Source organism: Ahaetulla prasina, chromosome 11 (assembly GCF_028640845.1).
Source record: "Ahaetulla prasina isolate Xishuangbanna chromosome 11, ASM2864084v1, whole genome shotgun sequence".
NCBI classification, from domain to species: Eukaryota; Metazoa; Chordata; class Lepidosauria; order Squamata; family Colubridae; genus Ahaetulla; species Ahaetulla prasina.
The window spans coordinates 25,465,374-25,487,900 of record NC_080549.1 but is presented as its reverse complement, the minus strand read 5'-3'; the positions used below and the strand labels follow the sequence as shown (position 1 = coordinate 25,487,900).

At 41.2% G+C, this 22,527-nt stretch overlaps 1 protein-coding gene across 5 annotated transcripts in view; it reads left to right on the top strand.

The window, feature by feature from the left end:
* ABCB7 (ATP binding cassette subfamily B member 7) overlaps nucleotides 1-22,527 on the top strand; it is a 166,325-nt gene that overhangs the window by 126,528 nt on the left and 17,270 nt on the right. For 2 of the 5 annotated variants that reach the window (XM_058196859.1, XM_058196856.1), the window contains exons 12-18: nucleotides 200-357; nucleotides 870-1,033; nucleotides 1,195-1,324; nucleotides 1,991-2,162; nucleotides 6,921-7,024; nucleotides 8,613-8,720; nucleotides 15,518-21,074. In XM_058196859.1, the coding sequence (XP_058052842.1) occupies nucleotides 200-357; nucleotides 870-1,033; nucleotides 1,195-1,324; nucleotides 1,991-2,162; nucleotides 6,921-7,024; nucleotides 8,613-8,720; nucleotides 15,518-15,736 (1,055 nt within the window). In that variant the 3' untranslated portion in view covers nucleotides 15,737-21,074. Of the gene's footprint in view, nucleotides 1-199; nucleotides 358-869; nucleotides 1,034-1,194; nucleotides 1,325-1,990; nucleotides 2,163-6,920; nucleotides 7,025-8,612; nucleotides 8,721-15,517; nucleotides 21,075-22,527 lie in introns of those variants that run through there. The other 3 variants (XM_058196860.1, XM_058196858.1, XM_058196857.1) reach the window with 2 other exon arrangements.

Below are 22,527 nucleotides of genomic sequence, written 5' to 3'. Positions count from 1 at the left end.
CTGGTTAATTATTCTCATTATCAGGAAATTTCTCCTTAGTTCTAGATTGCTTCTCTCCTTGGTTAGTTTCCAATCATTGTTTCTTGTCTGGCCTTTTGGTTCTTTGTAAAAAATAAGCTTGCTGTAACTTATTTTGAACAATTAAGCTACATAGCTGAAAACTGCCTTATTGCTCGTCTACCTTTTCTTTGTCACGAAGGTAATTTAACTGTTGGCGATCTGGTCATGGTGAACGGATTGCTGTTCCAGATTTCCTTACCCCTTAACTTCCTGGGGACGGTATATAGAGAGACGAGGCAAGCGCTCATAGACATGAACTTATTGTTTACGCTGCTTAGCATAGACACTAAAATCAAAGTGAGTATTGTCTATAAAAATCTTCCTTTCTAAACGTTTGTCTTGTATGCTAGTTTAAAATGAATACAGATTTGTTTTTAATGGCGAAATTTAAGCAGTTACTGAAGACCCTTCATTTTAATGTTGCATTTCTGAAAGAGTTTTTTTTGGGGGGTGGGAGCCAAGAGGGTATGTGTAATCTCTCTGCATTTTATATAAGTGTGCCCTGTGCATTGAAAGTTTATTCTGTCATTTTAATTAATGATGCAGAATTGATTGTGCGAAAGGCTGCTTTGGAGCCAGACCATTCTGGCAAACAAAATTATTGAGCTTGAAAGAAGAGGGGAGAGAGAAAGAAAGAAATTTACCTGTGCCTGAAACTGCTAGGGTTGTTTTTTTTTAAATTATTATTACTTTTAACCTCTTCAGGCATTTGCTTGTGCCTCATTTTCAATTAGATCGATTGTTTAGCTTGTTAAGCTCTTTAAAATACCTTCTGGGCAGTGTATAAAGCGGGACTCTTCTTTTAATAGGATAAAGAGCTGGCTCCACCCCTGCAGATCACCCCACAGACTGCTACCATCGCCTTTGATAACGTGCATTTTGAATACCTTGAGGGGCAGAAAGTCCTCAGTGGCGTCTCTTTTGAAGTCCCTGCAGGAAGAAAAGTGGCCATTGTAGGAGGCAGTGGGTCAGGGTGGGTAAACGGATGCACAAAATTCTGCATCATTGATTGATTTCTTTTTTCTTTCCTTTTTTTAACGGCAATAAAAACTTGGGTTTTTATAAAACTTGGATTTTAACAATATGCAAAACATTATTCTAACCCTGAGTTTCCTTTTTTATTTTTATTTTTAGGAAAAGCACAATTATGAGATTATTATTTCGCTTCTATGAGCCTCAGAAGGGAGAAATTTATGTTGCTGGCAAGAACATACAAAGCATCAGTTTGGAAAGCCTGCGGAAGGCTTTAGGAGTTGTGCCACAGGTATGGGGTTTTTTTCCCCCTATCTTGAAAATCATCCTAATGTTGCAGGCCCAGAGACTGATGTAATAATGGGGAAACTGAGGCGATGAAGCCAAATAAAGAAAGCAATAGAAGAAGAAGAAGAAGAAAATCCAGATCAGATCAGCAGGCCCAGCTTGTGTGAATAAAACAGTTTTTATCTGATGATGAAAACCCCCCAGAAAAAATAGGTCTAAACTGATGTCCTTCTGAAACTAGTCACAAAAGCTGAAAACAGCCACCGAAAGGATTTTCCGTTAAGTCCTGTGTTGCTTCCATGGAAGCTGCTGGCTGGGGAATTCTGGGAGTTGAAGTCCACACTTAAGTCGCCAAGGTTGAGAAACACTGCTCTAGAGAAGCAGTCGTATCTTAATAATGCTCAGGTTATTAATGTTAGGTGATTCTTGACATGGCACTGTCTTGGGCATGTTTTCTCACTTTTAACATAGGACACTGCAACCGTCATAAATACGAGTCAATTGCCAAGCATTTGAATTTTGATCACATGACCATGGGGATGCTGCAATGGTCGTAAGCGTGAAAAACGGTCATAAGTCCCTTTTTCAGCATCGTGACTTTGAACGGTCACTAAATGAACTGTTTTAAGTTGAGGACTATGTGTATTTATTTTGTTTGCGTGTATCTTAGGATGCTGTTCTCTTCCACAACACCATCTTCTACAACCTGCAGTATGGCAATATCAATGCCTCCGCGGAAGACATCTACGCGGTGGCAAAGCTAGCAGGAATTCACGATGCCATTCTCAGAATGCCCAATGGGTACAACACCCAAGTAGGCGAGCGAGGTCTGAAACTGTCAGGTAAGGAAATCAATGGGCCACCTCCCTTTTCCTGTCTTGCCTCAGGCCGGATGCTCAGCGTAGGCCTTCCGAACCTGACCTTTAATCAGCAGACAGAGAGAGGCCAAGTTTAATATTAAATGGTCATCCAGCAGCTGGTCTGATCCTTCTCTGGAAGCAGCTCAGAAAGCTTTATTGTCAGGAACCGAGGGCTGGTAGGCTCCTCAGGCGCTCCTCCCCAGGATGATGGCCAAATAAGTATTTGATTAGATGGAGACAATTAGCGGTAGCTGCACAGATTTAAAGATGGAGGAATACAGAGCTGTCATGCAGCCAGCAATTGTATCTTCATCATCATTGTTGTTGTTAAGTCTCCAAGGGCTATAAGGACTCATCACCGTATCAAAAGTGGTTTTTATTTTTGAAAAGGCAACTGGAAAATAAAAACCACTTTTGAGACAACTATGACGTGGATGACTGAGAATCTTCATAGACATTCGACTCATCACAATGTCATAACATCCAAACATGGTATCATCATAGCTGTGAGTACTTAGACCAGCAAGCTGTCAGTCACAGTTGGGTGACTCTCTTTGGTGGGGGGACTAGAGGGGTAAGCTGGTGTGCCTTAAATCTTCTGTTTTCCTCTCAGTCCAAAATGTCAGAGAGGCTTGTTTGGCCTGGGTTAAGTGGTTAAAATGGGTACCATTTCTTACGTCTTTCTTGCTTTGCCCCTGTACTCCCCTCGCCAGAAAAAAAATGACCCACTGTCTCCGGGTTGCTGGGGGTTTGGTGAAACTTCTTGTCTGTCCAACTGTATAAGGAAGTTTGTAAAGGTTTCCCGTGACATGTCTGATAGGAATCAAAATTGGAAGCTGTAGATGTCCAAATTGTTTAAAGGTTGACGTGTGTCTCTTAACTGACTATTTAATGGCAACGTTTAGTTGAGGGGGATGATGGCTGTGATGATAGAGAGCACTTATGATAATCCTGTTTAATTTTCCTTGTGAGATTCTTAAACGATACGAAAGAAGCATTCATGTGTCATATTGTAGAAAAACATATTTTTGTTAAGGGATAATGCGTTCTAAGATTGTTTGACATTACAGCCTAAATATATGATCGAAAGAAGGGAAGAATCACTGTTTAAGTAGATGCTATATAGTGCTATTAGAATTTGTGTCTGATTTGCAAGATCCAATCTGGGTCGGTCACCAGGACTAGCGGTTTAGTCTTTCAAGCCCATCCTCAGGGAACTTCTCTCTCACCAGAATGTCTGCTTTAGGCTATTCTATGCGCCGAGCACAAGGAAACAAGAGCCAATGACTTAATAATCAGCCATTGACACCCCAATCAACAGCTAAAAAGCCACACACAACCAGGCACAAATATTACTCACACACTAGCCCAAAGCAGCCATTCTGGTGAGAGAGAAGTTCCCTGAGGATGGGCTTCAGCAGGAATCTGAAAGCTTGGAAAACTAAACCTTTGGTTCCGGTAACTGACCTAAATTGGATCCTACAACATTATCCTGGGACACATAATATTTGCCTTCGTTCGTGTATCTAATTTGCATCAGCATAAATGAAAGTATGAAATGATGGGTTGAGGAAAATGCAAACAAAAGGGTTTATTATTTGTTGTGAAGATGAGTAGCTGTATTAGCATGGAGTATTAGCACAGACAAATTTGGAGCTGGATTACCTGTGCTATAATTTGAGAGCCAGTTTGATCTAGTGGTTATGGCACTAGGCTGGAACCAGGAGACTGGTGAGTTCTAATTTCATTTTACGACTTTTCTGGCCACAACTTGTTAAGTGAATCACTGAGCTTGTTAAATTAGTAACACGGTTATGAAGTGAATCTGACTTCCTCCTTGACTTTCCTTGTCAGCAAGATACAAAAGGGGATCACATGATCCCGGGACACTGCAACCGTCATGAATATGAACCACCTGTCAAGCATCCGAATGTAAATCACATGACCATGGGGATACTGCAACAGTCATAAGTGTGAAAAATGGTCATAAGTCACTTTTTTCAGTGCTGTTATAACTTTGAACGGTCACTAAACAAACAGTTGTAAGTCGAGGACTACCTGTATTACCTTTTGAAACATGCTGCACTTCTAAAACCTCTCTCAGGACTTCGCCATCTGTAATTCCTATGGATTCTGCCCCTGTTTGGGTAGCTCTTTACGCAGGGAAACTTTGGATGAGAGGCAGGGAATCTTGTTCTCCAAATGAGCACCTGTCCCCTCTCTCCCTGATGCAAGAATCAAAAAACTGCAGTTTCTGCTGAGCTGTTTATCTTACGGTGGCCTGGGAGATTTCCTGGTATCAGGCCAAGAGTTGCTTGCCAAAGTCTTTCAGGATAGTTAAATCTGTGATAGTGATCTCCACTGAAAATCTGTTCAAAGTTGTTTCTGGTACTTTTAGAAATGTTAAACCTAGAGAAGGAGAGAGGAATGTTTGTTCATGATTTATATAATGCTCAGCATTTATTAGGGTAAAATGTCTTTCTTGTTTCTTGCTGGACTTTTAATTTCTAATTTGGAAATTGCAGCCACGCAGTAACACAGTTTAAGAAATGGCCATTTGTTCTATAATCAAATGCTATACTTTTAATTATGGCATTGACTTATGCTGAGAAGGTTTGCAGGAAGGTCCCTGCTGCAGAAATGAAACTCATTTTTCTCCAAGTATATGCAATAATATGCAATAATCATTACATTACAGATGGTAAACTCCTCTCCCTTTATGTTATCATGTTGCTGGAAATGCATTGTCAAGAAGTGTTCTAAATGATTTTTATGAGTATATTTAAAATCTGGTTTTTCTTGACTTTCTAAATATTATGAAAGACTTTTGCACAAACCACGGTTAGGAATAGCTCTCATAGAGCCAATTTGGTCTAGTGGTTAAGGCATCCAGCTAGAAAACGGGAAGTGAGGAGTTCTAGTCCTTCTTTAGCCGTGAATACCGGCTGGTCACTCTCTCCCATCTCACCTCACAGGGTGGTTGTTGTGGGGGAACCAGGAGGAGGAAGGTTTGTTGGATATGCTCGCCACCTTGAGTTATTAGTTAAAATTAATAAAGTCAGGAGACAAAAAAAATAAAATTATGGGAAAACGTATATTTTGACTATTATAGGAGATCGTAATGGTGGGTTATAGTTTTTATTCTTTTTATATAGGCTCTTTTATTGTTTGTAGGCCTCTCACTGAGAGTCATATAATAGATGTCGATGGAGATTCTCAGTCATCCAGGTCATGGTTGTCCCAAAAGTGCTTTTTCAAAAGGCAACTGGACTTTGTTTTTCCTTGAAGATGTTTCACTTCTCATCCAAGAAGCTTCTTCAGTTCTGACTGAATGAATGGTGGAGGTGGAAGGATTTATATTCCTTGCAGTCATCTGGTCATTAGCACTCTTTCTGAGAGTCATTAAGGTCACTTGGAGGTTAATCGGCACCCTCAGGGTCATCTGAATAGTGCAAAAGGGGTGTGGAGGCTTCCTGGAACTGGTGAAAGGAATGTGTTGTGAACAGGAGATACAGTAGGTGGTGTTGTATCCCTTTCCCCCCACCCCATCCCTCCCCCGTTGAGAAAGGGCTGTTCAATCTTAATGTAGATGGTCTTGTTGACCCCTCTTTCAAGCCAACTTTTTGGGATCGGATGGATGGATGGATGGACAGGCGGGCGGGCAGGCGGGTGGACAGACAGACTAAGTCGTTGAATGCAAGTGTGTGTGCTAGGATGCCACAGTTCATGGTAATTTTCCAGTGTATAAGCACCTATGACTATGTGCACAGAATTCATGTTGTATCTTAAACAGAAGGACTTTGTAATTCTATTGGATCTGAAATAGTTCTCTTCCCACACTGTTCTAACAACCAGTCTCAGTCCCAAATTGAAGAGCTCCTTCTCACATTTATCCTGAGATTGTCATAGGTGGTCTTTGAAATGGGATTGGAGGAAGACCGGAGAAAAAGACCTTGCATTATGGACCCATTGCTTTTATAAATACTGGCAATAGCAAATACAATACACTTCAGGGTAAGCATTTTATAAAGGAAGCGAGAAGCAGAAATCACATCTTGGGTGAATAGTTCAATTTCTGTTTATTGCTCAGCTTCAGGACAGCCACTTAAGGCTTAAAGTGAAATGAGATTATTATCCTCCTAAAGTGGCTTGCTAAAACAAGGCTATATTAGTTAGAAGGGCACATCAACAGGAACATGAAAACATTAAAATGGAAGCTTGTCAGATTTTTGACATGTAGCACAAGAAAGGAGACGCATATATAACCATTAATTACTTTCAAGGCCTCCAAAATCCGAAATGGACTTTAAATATTTTAAAACAGGGCTGTACGTCTCAAGGTAATAATGTGGCAATATGGTGTTTGACGTTACAACGGTACTGAAAAAAGTGACCCATGACCATTTTCCACACTTGTGTACATTGCAGAACTAAGAACTAGAACTAAGGAGAAATTTCCTGACAATGAGAACAATTAATCAGTGGAACAACTTGCCTCCAGAAGTTGTGAATGCTCCAACACTGGAAGTTTTTAAGAAGATGTTGGATAATCATTTGTCTGAAGTGGTGTAGGGTTTCCTGCTTAAGCAGGGGATTGGGCTAGATGATCTCCAAGGTTCCTTTCAATTCTGCTATTCTGTTACTCTGCCACAATGGCTCTGGTGTCCTTCATTTCAGAATGGCCTTCCAAGCAAAAATAGTTTTCACTGACTTCATGTGCCTGGGTCTTCCTTTTTTTAGGAGGCGAAAAGCAGAGGATTGCAATAGCCAGAGCCATCTTGAAGAATCCTCCCATTATTCTCTATGACGAAGCCACATCATCCTTAGATTCCATTACAGAAGAGGTAGGTTGGCTACCCCGCTCCCCACGACATCTTTATTGCAGTCCTGCATTTTGCCATCCCAGACTCCCGTGATCAAATTTGGAATAGTGAGAGAACCAGCTTTCCCAGAATTGGATGGAGAAATGAACCCACTTCTGAATAAATTATAGCAGAAAAGTATTAAGTAGAGCAGTTGGAATTGCTTGACCTGCTCACTCTTAAGAGGTGAGGTTTTAATTTGAAGAAAAGCAGCTGGTTGCCACTTAATATTTATAAAAATTGGCCTTCCCCATGATTTTTGCATGTGAGCCATAGAACCATGGGGCATCTTTCTTGGGATGCAGAGTTGACTGTGGATAATGCTTTCATTTGGCACCAAATTATATTCGCAGGTAGGGTTGTAAGGCATCAGCGTGTTGTGAAACAGGTGCTGTGACATCACAGTGGCAGCTTCATAATATTATACATCGACACTTGCACCTCCAGCCACTTCCCTAATTTGCCTTGTCCGAAGCCAAAGCTCACCGTGTCTGTTTGTGTTAGGTTACCTGACATACCAGGACCTCTGATCATGAAAGGGGTCTGACTGTGGATGTCTGACACATAGTTCATTTCTAAAGAATAGAAGGAGACAGATGCACCTGTCAAGAAAAATCTCCTTGGATTCCGTTCACTGATCATGATAAGAATTTTTAGTGAGCTTGTTTATTCTACTTGTTTGTTGCCGTTCATTTTGCTATATTTATTATGAGGTTGTCAAATGAAGTTGAATGTTTACACAACACAGCTGCACTTTAAAAGCAGCTAGTAAAATATGACTCCTTTCCCCCCAAAGTGTGCAACGGGCAATCAAAAGGGTATTTAAGGAAAAGCAGAATTTGTCTGTTGCCTTCCTATATTATAAAGGAAGCAAAAAAATAAATCACGGCTGAAGCAGGCACATTTCTCCTGTTTAGGAACTAAAGTTTCCTCTAATTTTTCCCCTGGGATATCTAGATTTTGCAATGAAGGAATCTTTTTGTGGTTTTCGTAGCATGTGCGTTAAATTAAACACAGGTAGTCTTTGATTTACAATTATAGTTGAGCCTAGAATTATAGTCATAAATCAGTACAATCACAAGCCAAGTCAAGCATGATGGACCCAATTTTTTGCCATTTTTTCTGGCAGTTCTTAAATGATGCAGTCATTAAGTGAATCCATTTCCCCCAGTGAGCGTTTTATTTTTAATTTTTTTTTGCTGGAAACCAAAAGTAAACACTGGAAACAGGCAAAAAAAAATACCCATTGCAAATCACAGAAATGTGACCGCAGGACCCTCCTGTCGTAAAGGTGAGCCAGTTGCCAGGCACCTGAAATGCAATTATGTGACCGTGGGAGGAGGATGCGGCCATTGTAATTTCAAACACGAGTCATAAATAGCTCTGCAGAAATTGGTTGTGGCTTTGAAATTGTTACTAAGCAAACAGTCGTAAGTTGAGGACTTTTTTCTTTGTTGGTGACATTGGAATGGCTGGCAGCTTGTTTCTATGTGTGATTAAATCATTCTCATTTGCTAATTTATTTTAAGATGAGTTCTCCCCCTCCTGCCACCTATCTTTAATCTTTCAGAACATCTTGAATGCCATGAGAGACATCGTAAGGCACAGAACATCCATCTTCATTGCACACCGGTTGTCAACAGTGGTTGATGCTGATGAAATAATCGTCCTGGATCAGGTGAGACCCAGCTTCCTGATGGGAAGGAGCTTTGGCAGACGTGTAAATGTCATTTGGGGCTACTCAATTTCCCAGTGCCACTTTCCCCTAAAAAGCTTTTGATTTGAAATACTGAAACGTTGTGAATGTGTGGATGCATATTTGTATGTGGAGTGTGTTACAGAGAAAGACAGATGGATTGAGGGAACAACATGTTGGGTTTTGAAGTGGATTATCATTAGTTTCCCTGGGGGCTCAGCGATGGTACGAGCATAATACCCCTTTTTCAAATTCTAATGATTTTGTGTTTTTATTAGGCTAGATCCCCTAATGTGAATCTGATGGTAGTTTTATTGTTCCAAGAATATATTTCTGGAGTACATATTACACATACATCCCTTATGTTTCCTTTAAAAAGAAAGAAAAAGTAGATGGTTATATCCTGCTTCCATGAACATTTATGAAGGGTTAGGTGCTTCCTATTAAACAATAGGTTTGACAATCTGTGTTGGTATTGGATATCTCTAGAATGTTTCATTAATATATATTTGTCCTATTCCTGCTTTCACATAAATGCCACTGATGACTTACAGCCCAGTAACAAAATTAGAGTACCAATCGTTGTACAGGAAAACTACACAACCCATGTGTAACAATTCAATCTTTACACAAATAAAGGGGGACCTGAGCATATTCAGTGACCATAGAATGCTATCTGATCACACGGTCAGGAGAAAGCGGTAAGTAAAAAGCCTCAGAAGGAAGATTGGAATGGAGTATCCTTGGAAAAGGGTGTGGTTGGCTGAAAAAAACCCTTTATCTATGCTTTCTTGCGAGCATTTCCTGCAAGAAACAAAATAGCAGAGTTCAGTATCTCGGCACCATGAAGATATGTGGAACAACTCCCAGAATTCCCCAGCTAGCCATGACGTGCTGGCTGGAGAATTTTGGGAAATGAAATCCACATATCTTAAAGATATGTTTGAAGTTTGAAAAACACTGGAATGCTTAATTAAACGCAATCCAAACAATGCCCAAGCAATTATCAGCAGCTAAAAAACAAATCCAGGCGACATTAAGACCTACAGGAGATTAATACGATTTTTATTTACCTCTAAAACGGTATGACTGATATCAATTGGGGTTGCGTTGTAAAAGAATCTGTCCCTGGTTGAAGGACATTCCAAGTCAGGTGTCACCTATACTTGAATTATTCCCCCTGTTGTTTCTTTGCTCTGATCTCCCTGGAAACCAAGATGGCAATGAGCTTTAAATAATGAGAAAAGATGCTTAGGGACGAGAGGGTCAAATTGTCTTCCTTGGAGCCATTGCAATGTAACAGGTTCCCTTTTGCATAGCTTTAATGCCCTGATTGATTTAAGATTCTGCTGCATTAATTTAGGTCTGCATTGTTTCCTTAATACGCTTATAATGCAGAATTATGATGCGTTATTATTAAAGGTGATCAAGCCAAGCTAACCCAAAATAAAGATCAGTTACATCCACCAAAGGATCCTGCTCTTCTCTGCTCAATGATTGTAATAAAGGTCTTCTGATGCCACCCTCCACTTGATGAAGCCTTGGGAGTCCAAAGTCCCCTGAGGGTCACAATGAGTAGGGGACAGTTACTCCTTTGTATTAGTGTGCACATTCGTGCTGAATGTGCCTAAATGCAGGCATAAAAAAAACTATAGCAAGCAGAGTCTTCTTCCCCCCACCCACCGGTCTTTCTCACCTCACCATTTTAGCAACCTTAGTAAATTAGAAAGAGGCACTAAGTGTGACTTTGGGTCCAAGCAAAGAACAAAGCTGGAAATTGTATCTTGATGATTACCATTAAAGGAGGAAAATGGTAAACTTTTTAAAAATCATGCCAAGCCATCATTAGGTGGGTTCATATGTTACCTACAGGTAGTCCTCAACTTATGACCACAATTGGGACCGGAATCTTGGTCATTGAGCAAAGCAGTTGCTAAGCAAGATGCCCACGTGACTGTTCACCTCAGTGATCACAATCCCAGCACTCTCCATTGCGATTGTCAAGTGATCTCCCAGTACCTTAAGCAGATGGAGAGAAAAGCCACCAGTTGAAGGATTTCAGTTCCACGAGGCCGAAACCATCTGGCAGCTGGCCTTTTTGCTCTCCAAGAGCTGCCTGCTGGAAGGATTTCAGCAGGCAGCCCTTCTCAAACTTTTCTACAGACCTCAGAAAGGTTTCAGCTCCTCTCCATCCCCTCCGCTTGCAACCTTCCCTGCCAGGTTCCTCATTGACTTTCTGGGGAAGCCGGCAGAAAAGATTGTAAATAGAGAACCTATGATGGTGGGGTGCTTGGCAGCTGGTTGCAGATGTGAGCCCTTGGGGGTGGAGGCATTTGGCAATGGCTGGAAGTGCTTTACGGGCCAAGAAGCAGCACCCTTTCCAGGGCCCTTGTAGCTTTGAACAGTCGGTCATTAAACAACCAGTCATTAGTAAGGGATTAGGTTCAAATTCCTATTCCTCCCAGTTACTTGTTGTATTTACTGTTGCCCCAAAGGTGCTTTTTCAAGAGGCAACTGGACTCCATTTTTCCTTGAAAACGTTTCACTTCCTATCCAAGAAGCTTCTTCAGTTCTGAAAAAGGACCTTTGGGTTAACCATGACCTGGATGACTGAGAATCTCCATAGATATTTACTGATGTCTTCCTCTAGTGCCAACTGAAGGCTGTTTCAGGGAAGCTGCTGCCATCTGGTCTTTCACCAGATTTTCTAGTCTCCGTGAAAGCTATCAAAATGATTTTGGTGGAGTTCCTGAAAAATTCAACCCTTGAAGGCTGAATCCAGATACGAACCAGCCCTGTTACTGTTTTAACAGAGCCCCATATGGAAGAAAATACTTTCCTGGAGAGCTCCTCGGGCTCTTCCTTCTCTTTGTGGGACGGTAGATTCAGAAATGCTCCTTTTAATAATGGGATTGTCCCCTTTTTCCTGGCTCTGAAACCATCAAGAAAGGTGGCTACGTTCTTCTTTTTGAGTTTTATTTTAACTATGATAAACTCAATGGCTTGTTTCCCCTTATTTTATTACCGCTTTCTGAACATTCAGCTGATGATTATATTTCTTACCTATTATCAAATGAACAGATTTTTATTACTTGCAAGCTGTGGTGAAATCTAAAATTTTTTCCTACATGTTCTGTGGGCGTGGCTTGGTGGGGTCATGTGACTGGGGCGTTGCTATGTAGTCATGTGACAGGGGTCAAAAGACAAAAACTCACTAACAAATGTCCTGCTGGGGGTTGGACTAGATGACCTCTAGGTCCCTTCCAGCCCTGGATTTCAAGGTATCCTCTGAAGCTGCATATAGTGCCAGATATGTGGTCCTTCCCTCCTCTCCTTTTTCCCTCCCTTTCTTTCTTTTTCTCTCTTTCTCCCCTCCCTCCCTCCCTCCCTTCCTTCCTTCCTTTCTTTCTTTCTTTTTTCTTTCTTTCTTTCTCTGCACTCCCCCACCCCCGTTTTTGGCCTAGCAGGCCTCAGCGAAGCCTCCTGGGAGCAAAAACGGACCCCCAATAGGTAATAGGTAAAAATGCTTTAAAAAGTAAAAAAAAAAGTTCCGAGGATGGTGTGGCACAGCTGATTGTCAGAACCTTTTTTTTTACTTTTTTAAGCATTTTTTTGTTACCTATTGCCCGAACGGGTAGTAAAAAAATGCTATAAAAAGTAAAAAAAAAAGTTAAGACGATCAGCTGTGCCGTGCGATCCTTGGAATTTTTTTTAAACTTTTTAAAGCATTTTTTTTTACTACCGGTTCAGGCGAACCACCCCAAACCAGTAGCATTTCACCCCTGCTTGCAAGGTATTGAAATTCTGTGTGCTAGCTAATAACTTCCAGCAAAGTGCAATTGTGGATTCACTTTTTGTGTATGAGCTGTGATGGCGCAGTAGTTAGAGCATTGCAGACTGACTCTGCTCACAGCCTGATGGGGCTCAAGGTTGACTACCGAGGTCAGTAAAATGAGGACTCCGATTGTTGGGGGCCAACTCGCCACAGGATAACTCAGGACAAGAGTTACACTAATATTGAGAAAATGGTAGAACAGAATCATTAGAGAAAGGCTGCAAAAGAACAAATAAAATGAAATGAAATGGGCCTCTGGTGGCTCAACAGACTAAGTCTGTCTGTTATTAACACAGCTGCTTGCAATTACTGCAAGTTCAAGTCCCACCAGGCCCAAGGTCGACTCAGCCTTCCATCCTTTATAAGGTAGGTAAAATGAGGACCCAGATTGTTGGGGGCAATAAAAGTTGACTTTGTATATAATATACAAATGGATGAAGACTATTGCTAACATAGTGTAAGCCGCCATGAGTCTTCGGAGAAGGGCGGAATATAAATTCAATTTTTTAAAAAAATTAAATAATAATGAAAATTAGTTGTTTAATTATTTTAAATAATTAAATTGAATTGTTGAATTGCCCCAGTGCGGGTTGTCCCATGGTGAGTTGGCCGTGGCAAGTTGTCCCTTTCTGCTCCTCTGAACAAGTTAAAAACAAACTGAGCATTGTGTTAGTTTGAGAAGAAGAAAACAAGCAACAAATAAGATGCATTAGGTGCTCAAAGCATTTGTTCTCAAAAAATATCCTCGATGAAGCTGCCTCTGGCCAGCCTTCTCATATATTCTTCCTCTGGGTACCTCCGTGATTTCATCTTTTCATTTTACATGACCATTGTATGAAAGAAATTGAACCATTCTACAGTATTGGCCTAATAGGGCCATTATATCATTGTTACTGGATTTTTTAAAAGGCCCAGTTGAGCTGGCTCATTAGTAATAATGAAATGCCAGAGAATGCTTAGGCCCCCTTAAATATCTTGCCTCTGTGAACTCTTATAGACGAGGAATGTGGTGATGAGCTCAGTGAGGTGGCTTCGTGCATGCCTGGCTCCCAGCTGTCTCATCAATGCTGGTTTCTTAGAAAACAGGTAGCTAAAGAAAGGCAGGACCAAAATATTAAAATAAATTAGGAGGTGAGGTGAGAAGGCTGAATGACCTCTTCCCAGTTCAGTGTAAATATTTGTAGTTTTGGGTACAATAAAACACTGAATCAATACTTGATTTATATAAATATACAGTGACGACAATCTGACCAGTTTCATTGCTGTATAGGAAGCTTTCTGTTCCTCTAAAACTGCTTCAAGCGCATCAGGGTTCTTTTTTTTTTTTAACCAATGAATTGTAAATTAAGACTGACCTATTGTGAGCTTGATGGGGTGGTTTTTTTTAAATGATTGCAAGCAAAAGAGAAATGTGGATAATGTGGATAAGAGTCCCGTTGATTTACCACTTTGTTCACCCAACAGATGTTGCAAAGCTGCAAGCTTCAATTATAAATCAGACATTTAAATCAAAACTGTTGCTTCTGATGTCACTGTAACCTCCAGACATTGGAACATACAGAGACAGCAAACTCTTCCCGAAAGTTTTAAAAGACTTTTGGAATATCTGCATTGCCTTCCTCTAATAAAAATCTGTCATTTTGAGTTAGTCCTTTGTTACTTTCTGAGCCAGTCTTAATACATATTTACAGCGTCACTGCATTATTCCTCCCTGCTTTGGTAAATCCCTTTAGATCAGGGGTCTCCAACCTTGGCAACTTTAAGCCTGGTAGACTTCAACTCAGCAAAGCTGGCTGGGGAATTCTGGGAGTTGAAGTCCACCAGGCTTAAGGTTGCCAAGGTTGGAGACCCCTGCTTTAGATCACTTCCTCTGAAGGTTCCTTTAGAGTTTACCCTTCTGGCGGCTTCTGGTAGATTATACACCACTCAGCCGTTTTGAAAAGGGAGTACAGAAAATTTGAAAAAGAAACAAAAAGCCAACAGTTCAGATGGATCAGCTTTATATGAGAGAATGTAGAGAGGCTGGGAGATTAATGGATGGAAAGCTATCCATAAACATCCAAGAGAGAAAAATGGGGCTGTTAGCAACTCAGGCCAGGCAACCTCAGAATCGGGGGCATTCTGAGTTTTGCCCTGTTTTATGACCTTCCTTGCCACAGTTGTTAAGTGAATCACTGCAGTTGTTAAGTTTGTAACATGGTTGCTAAGTGAATCTGACTTCCCCATTGACATTGCCGGTCAGAAGGTCACAAAAGTTGATCACATAACCCCAGGACAGAGCAACCGTCATAAATTGAGTCGTTGCCAAGTATCCAAATTTTGTTCACGTGACCATGGAGATGCTGCAATGGTCAAAAGCGTGAAAAACGCTCATAAGTCATTTCTTTCAGTGCCATTGTAACTTTGAACGGTCATTAAACAAACTGTTGTAAGTCGAGGACTACCTGTAAACTATGGCTGGCTTATTACCGATATGAGTGAGAGAGCTTATGGTTTGGATATGAGGGTCCATGCAATTGTAGAAGCTTGCAGCCCTCTCGCTAGAAATCCACGATGGTTTTCAGCATGATGCTTAATCTAAAGCCAAGTTGTGGTGGCCCAGTGGTCAGAATGCAGTATTGCAGGCTAATTCACTGCTCACCGCCGGCAGCTCGATCCTGACTGGCTCAAGTTGACTCAGCCTTCCATCCTTCTGAGGTTGGTAAAATGAGGATCCAGATTGTTGGGGGCAGTGTGCTGATTCTGTAAGCCACTTAGAGGGGGGGCTGTGAAGCAACATGAAGTGGTCTATAAGTCTAAGTGCTATTGCTGTTGCTAATGGGCTGCTCCTTTCCTATTGAACCCACGGTGTTCCAGGTGTGTTTTCCTGAGGCAGGTGGGGCCTCTCCTTGTTCCAGAGAAGCAGTGCTGTGTGATGATGGACTTCTGATTTCTTTAAAAACAGGGCAAAGTTGCAGAGCGTGGCAAGCATATTGATCTGCTTACCAGCCCCAACAGCCTCTACTACGAGATGTGGCACACTCAAAGCAGCCGGATGCTGAACAGAAGCACCAGTGAGAGGTGGGAGGAGAGAAACAATCACATGTCCAAAGAGGAGGAAAGGAAGAAACTGCAAGAAGAAATAATCAACAGTGTGAAAGGCTGTGGGAATTGCTCCTGCTGAGCCTGAGTCTAAATCCACCCCCGGTTGATGCCAAGTAAAGTTTGCACTGAAGCTGCATTCAACCAAGTACAGAGTTGACGAGATTTTGTTTGCTTTGGTTAGCGGGCTTTTCTCCATGAAACCGGATCTTGGTGGCCAAAGGATTTTATATCTGCTTGTCAGTGAGGATTAGTTAAAACTGCCCTGGACTGCCTCATTAACACTCACATTTAGTAATAATCTCAGACGAGCTGCAAATCCACCTGGAATTGTTTGCAACGTGGCAGAAATGGCTATAGCCCAGCCAGAATCACATTATCTGGCATTCACTGTTAAGATGTTGCATTCTAGTGCTGTTCCTCACTACTGCAGAGTTAAAGGTGTTTTTTAATATATTGATTTTAAGAGAAGCCAATTAAATCAAGTACAAATATTCATGGGGGGAAAGGATGCTGTTCATATTCTTTAGTTGTTGCATTTGATAGAATTTGTATCCTTTTATAAAGGAGGCATCGGGTTTGCAGTTCAATGCAGAAACATTTTTGCCTCAATATTTACTGGTTTCTCACAAAAGAAGTACATATTTCTGCAAGGACTAAATTTTCAGTGTTAAGAACAGAAGAGAGCATCTCAAAATGTCCGGTGCGTCTTTCAAAGCAAAGCAGTAAAAGCTGGTTCATCTCAGTTCTGTAATCTTCCCAGAACGGCACAAGGAAATGTTTCTATTAAATTCTAATGATAATTCAATACAAATATTGTTAGAATTATTGTCTTGCCAATAAGTTGCTTTTCTGTAGCAAGGCACAGAGTGTCTTCATTCCTCAGGCACTATCCGGACTGCCTTTCATTTGGGCCAAGTTATGTCAATAGGTATCGATGAAGGAAATGTATAGTTGGGAAAAGTAATGTGTAAAAGTAACCCTGATTAAAAATAGCTATCCGTTAGGCCCTTCAATACAAAGATGAATAACTTTTGCTGTGCCCTGCAAAACAAACCCCTTTCATATGTGGTAATAGGTCAAAGTGGGAATTGGGGATTCATTCTTCAACTGGATAAGTTGCTCTTTGATGGCATTAATGGAAAAAGTTTTCCTTCCTTCCTTCCTTCCTTCCTTCCTTCCTTCCTTCCTTCCTTCCTTCCTTCCTTCCTTCCTTCCTTCCTTCCAGGCCACTGGAGGAAAAAAACAGTCATTATTAAATTCCAAGAATTGACGGTATAATTTATCCTGCTTTCAGTGTTTATTTTTCTTTTCAGTGTTTATTTTTCTTTCCCAAAATGAAAATGCTTGTCTATCTTAATAGAATAGAATAGAATTTTATTGGCCAAGTGTGATTGGACACACAAGGAATTTGTCTTGGTGCATATGCTCTCAGTGTACATAAAAGAAAAGATACGTTCATCAAGGTACAACATTTACAACACAATTGATGATCAATATATCAATATAAATCATAAGGATTGCCAGCAACAAGTTATAGTCATACAGTCATAAGTGGAAAGAGATGGGTGATGGGAACTACGAAGACTAAGAGACTGGTATATACCTCCAGGCACCATCTGTGCCTCCTTGGAGTGTTCATGCTTCTTCCACCAGAGCTTCATGAGCTGGCTGTCCTCCTTGTGGCCATTGTTCCAGTGAAAGGTACACGTATCCTGCACGCATGGAGCGTGTGTGTAAATGAGGCTCCATAGCGCTGTGATTTGTAATTTATCAGCTGTGTTCAATGGTCATTTGAATAAATACTTTTCATCAGAACTACAACCATTACATCATCTGTGTCAAGCCTGCTGATCTTCTCCATGCAAATGTTGGAGGGCAATTTGAACTGTGATTGGTTCCTTGTAAATTTGGTACAATGATCCTAGCAACTTTAGGCCTTATTTCAGCAGTTTTATATCCAGAGTACCTTTTCAACAAAGTGATATCACTGCAAGCATGCTCTAGGGTGATGTCTATCAACCTTGGCGACTTTAAGATGGGTGGATTTCAACCATTAAAAAGCGAAAGTTAGAATATTTCAGATGTGATACAACAACCAGAAAAATACACCATACTTCACTTAATCCTCCAGGGAAAGATTGAAGGCAAACGAGATCCAGGCAGAAGAAGAACATCATGGCTTCAAAATCTAGGGGACTGGTTTGGACAAAACTCAGCAGCACTTTTTCATGCGGCTGTTGATAAAAATAGGATCGCCAACATGATCAGCAATGTCCAATGACGGATATGGCACAAGAAGAAGAAGAAGAAGGATTTCAACTCCCTGAATTCCCCAGCCAACCTGGCTTGCTCTTTGGGGAATTGTGGGAGTTGTAGTCCATCTATCTTAAAGTTGCAGAGGTTGAGAAACGCTGTTCTACTGAAAAAGGAAGCAAGCAATACTGTGACATTCTTAGGTTTTGCCTTTGTGGAATAAAGATTTCTGTAAAAACGCTAAACAGGACCAATTTTCCTTTTAGAGTAATCATTCCTAATTTTCAAGTGTTTCTCTAGATCTCATAATTTGTCCCTTCTGAAATGAGCAGGGAAATTGACTTCAAAGCCTTTTTTCTCTCTCTCTCATTTAGATAGACTACGGTGTGAAATAAAGTCACATTTTATTACTGTCGAGCAGAGTTGCTCATTCTTGGCAAGTTTAAGATGGGTGTATTTCAACTCCCAGAATTTCCCGACAGCTATGCTATGCTGGCTGGGGAATTCTGGGAGTTGAAGTCCACCCATCTTAAAGGTTGGGAAACACTAATGTAAGGCAAGATTAAACAGCACTTTCGCACCAATATCTGTTCTGCAGCTGATGGGAATGTAACATTCCCTGTGGCACTTTTCTGCCCTGAATTAAAGACTGACTCCACATACCAAGTTGATTCTGAATTTTTGGCTCAAACACATTTGTCGCTGTCTACTTGTTTTTCATTCCCTTTGCAGATTCCTCTCCTCTGGGGAAGGTCAGGGTGGAGCAGAAAAGAGGAAGGGCCGCTCTTTTGGAAATGGGCACTTCCCCTAAAGCCTGGATTTAAGCATTTGTTGGAAATTAAAGCAAAAATACTTTTTCCCCCCCAATTTCACACTCCTGATCCTAAGGATCCATACATTTTAATTACCTCAACTTGTAAAACAAAATTTAGGAGGGCGTATTTGAAGGGGAGGGAGAAAATCTTAGTACTTGAATTATTAACTTAAGATACATGAAGTTTTTTACACTTCTATTTTGATTGGCATTTAAAGGAAACGGGCAAAAATTTAGGGTGCTCAAATTGCTTTACATTCAAGCAGAAATGGGGGGGTGGGTTTGGAACATGTGGGGGGGCTTCTTGTCTCCCATTTGCAAAGCTCTTTACAGAAGCTGCATTTTGTCTTGGGATGATGTGGCTGCTTTAAAGACTCACAACATTGAAAGACTCACATTCCAAGGAATCTTTTGGTCCTCTAATCCAGGGGTCTCCAACCTGTCTCCAATTCCTCTGAGGAATTCTGGGAGTTGAAATCCACAAGTCTTAAAGTTGCCAAGATTGGAGACCCCTGATCTAATCCGATGGGCTGCAGAACCCAACAGGAGGCAAATAAATCTTCGAAACAGGAGTCTTTTTAGATTAGATTAACAGAGTTGGAAGGGACCTTGTAGGTCATCTAGTCCAACCCCCCACCCAAGCAGGAGGCCTACACCATTTCTGACAGATGGTAGTCCAGTCTCTTCTTGAAAGCATCCAGGAATGAAGCTCTCACAACTTCCGAAGGGAACTTCTGTTCCATTGGTTGATTACTTTCACTGTCAGAAAAATTCTCCTTATAGAAGGTTGAATCTCCTTGATCAGTTTCCATCTGTTATTCCTTGTCTGGCCTTCGTGTGCTTTGGAACATAGCTTGACCCCCTCCTCTCTGTGGCAGCCCCTCAAATATTGGAAGACTTGCTGTCATGTCTCCCCTGGTTCCGTCTCTTCACTAGACTAGCCAGGCCCAGTTCCTGCAACTGTTCATTGTACCTTTTAGCCTCCAGTTCCCTAATCATCCTGGTTACTGTTCTCTGCACTCTTTCTAGAGTCTCAACATCTTTTTTATAGTGTAGTAACCAAAACTGGATTTTCGACAGTCTTTTATGTAGTTTTTAAAAAATATGTACATTTGATAGATTTTATTAGCATAATATTTCATTTACGACGTATCAGTATGTACTTTGGCATCGTAGCTTCTGGTATGGACATACTGATAGCAAGATGACAATTTGATTTTTTCTAGTCTGTGATCTTTTGGTACGGTAATTGCATGTTGCAAAATGGCTTCATGCTAAGAATGTGCTAATTTTCTTTTATAAAACATGATGAAGTTCTTAAGAGACATTGGTAACTGCCATTGACTATTCAGTTCTCTTGTGGCCTTCAGTCAGTGGCTGGACGTTTTGCCACAGATCAACCAAGTCAATAAAGTTGTGATTTTTTAAACTAATCTCAGAATAAAACTGTTGAGCCTATTGAAGGGGAATTCAAGGAAATATGGACTGTGTTGTGAGAAGGATTTCTCACTCAGCATGAACATTTTTTCATTGGGAGTACATAGTTGTGGATGTTACCTGAGAGCTATAAAGAAGACCTGTATTCAGGTGAATGTATTTTTTACTGGCAAACAAATGTGAGAATGTCTGATCCTGAAGTCTTTCCTTGATATTATCCGATGGAAAATTTTGGTCATTGCACAGCACCGGAGCATTTCTCATGTTTCTACATGCTGACTTGAAGACATTCATTTAATAATTGCTCTCAATTTCTTATAACATCTTAGTTATGTACTGCAGCCGTTTCTCAACCTCAGCCATAGCTGGCTGGGGGATTTTGGGAGTTGAAGTCCACCCCACCCCACCCCAAATGTTGCAGAGGTTGGGAAACACTGAGGTAATGCCTTAGCAGGTTCCATTTTACAATTTCTGAACAGATTTCAGTGAACAGAGAACAAGATGGAATTAGCAGGAAACAGTGTGGAGAGCCAGCTCGATTGGCTGTGTGTACGATTTCATATTTCTCTGCAGATTCACTTGGCTTCTCTTCCTGAGTGCGCATTTTGAGGAGTGGAACGCTAATTGTACTAACAAAAATTATTTTGAAATTCAGATGTTTTACATTTTATTTAGACCTTTAATTCCCTTCACTAGTGTAAATATAACTTGGGCAGAGCAAATAACCAATTTCCAAGCCACAAAATAAAAAATCAAAAAAACAACAACCCAGAAGCCACCCCAGTGAAAGTATTGTATATAAGATGTCTATTATGAAGTCTTCTTAACGTAATTCATGTTTAATGTGTGTAAATAATTATTACTGGAATAAATGATGAACTGCTTTTTGAATAGAAATGGGTGTCCTGTTTAAATTATTCTTTCTGATAGTGGCTTCTTCAAGAGCAAACCAATATTTCCGCCAGAACAGAAGGCCTGGTTATTTTAATAGCATGCCTCATCTATCCAGAGGGAGCTGCCTTAGAATTATTCTTGGATTAAAAGTCATTGTTTGTGCAGCATTCAGTAATGTCAGTGAAATGAGAATAAATTGTCACGCTTTGAGCCTTAACAATCAGCAATGAAAAATCTCACCTCAACGGATAGAAAAAGGAACTCCACAATGCTATGATGCTCTTATAAATACCTCATTATTACAATGAGAAAAGAGCTATATTAAATTGTTTAGGGCCATATCTTGTTTTAGACTCCACTCATAAATATCTTTTAGCTTTTCTTTTGTGGAAAGCTTCTCCCAGTAGCAGTCATGATTAATGGCCATTGCTTCCCTACGAAGGTTCTCCAGATGCATTGAGACTTGCTATGCTGGCTACGAATGACAGAAGACTGGTTTCCATTATCGTAATTCTGCAATTGGTCAGTTGGAGCAGATGGGAACTTGATCCAAGCCAGAGGTCTCTTTTCCACCAACTGAGTTTTGATGCAAGATGGGAACAGCAGCAGCGTTTCCCCTCCTTGGCTGGTTCGGTTCTGCCTTCTTTTACCATTGCAACAATCTTGGGTTCAAGATGACCCCCTCAACTTCATGGTTGAGAATCCTCCTCATTGCCCATAAGATGGCGGCAGATTCTGGGATTAGTTTTCTTTCGGGTTGCCTACAAAATAAGAGGAAGAGACTGTCCAGTATCTTCTTAAAAACCTCCAGTGATGAAGCACCCACAACTTGTGAAGGCAACCCGTTTCACTGATTAATTATTCTGTCAGGAAATTTCTCCTTAGTTCTAGATTGCTTTTCTCCTTGGTTAGTTTCCATCCATTGTTTCTTGTCTTGCCTTCTGGCGCTTTAGAAAGTAGATTGTCCCCCTCTTCTTTGTGGCAGCCCCTCAAATATTGGAACAATGCTATTATGTTATCCCCTACTCCCATGATGTGCCCTGTGGCACGCGGAGCCATTTCTGAGCGCACATGAGCCCGTCGCCCTAAATCAGCTCCACCGTGCATCAGTGCGCGCCTCCCACTGGCCAGCTGATTTTGGGGTCTCTGCCATGCATGCAGGAGACGCGCGCATGCCGTCTCTCCCTTCCCAGGAGTCTCCACACGGCCCATTTTGGATGCCAAGTACAGTGCTCGCTCAGAGGCTCTGGGAGAGCGAAAAACGGGCCTAACGGAACTCTGGAAACAGGCCCTTTCTCCGGAGGGCCAGGGGAGACTATTTTCGCCCTCCTGGAGGCTCCAGGAAAGCCTCTGGAGCCTGTAGAGGGCGAAAAACAGGCCTACTGGGAGTCCGGAAACAGGCCGTTCTGGCCCAAAACAGGGTGCAAGGTTGGGTTGCATGCACATGCGCAGGGGGGAGCACAGGGGGGTCA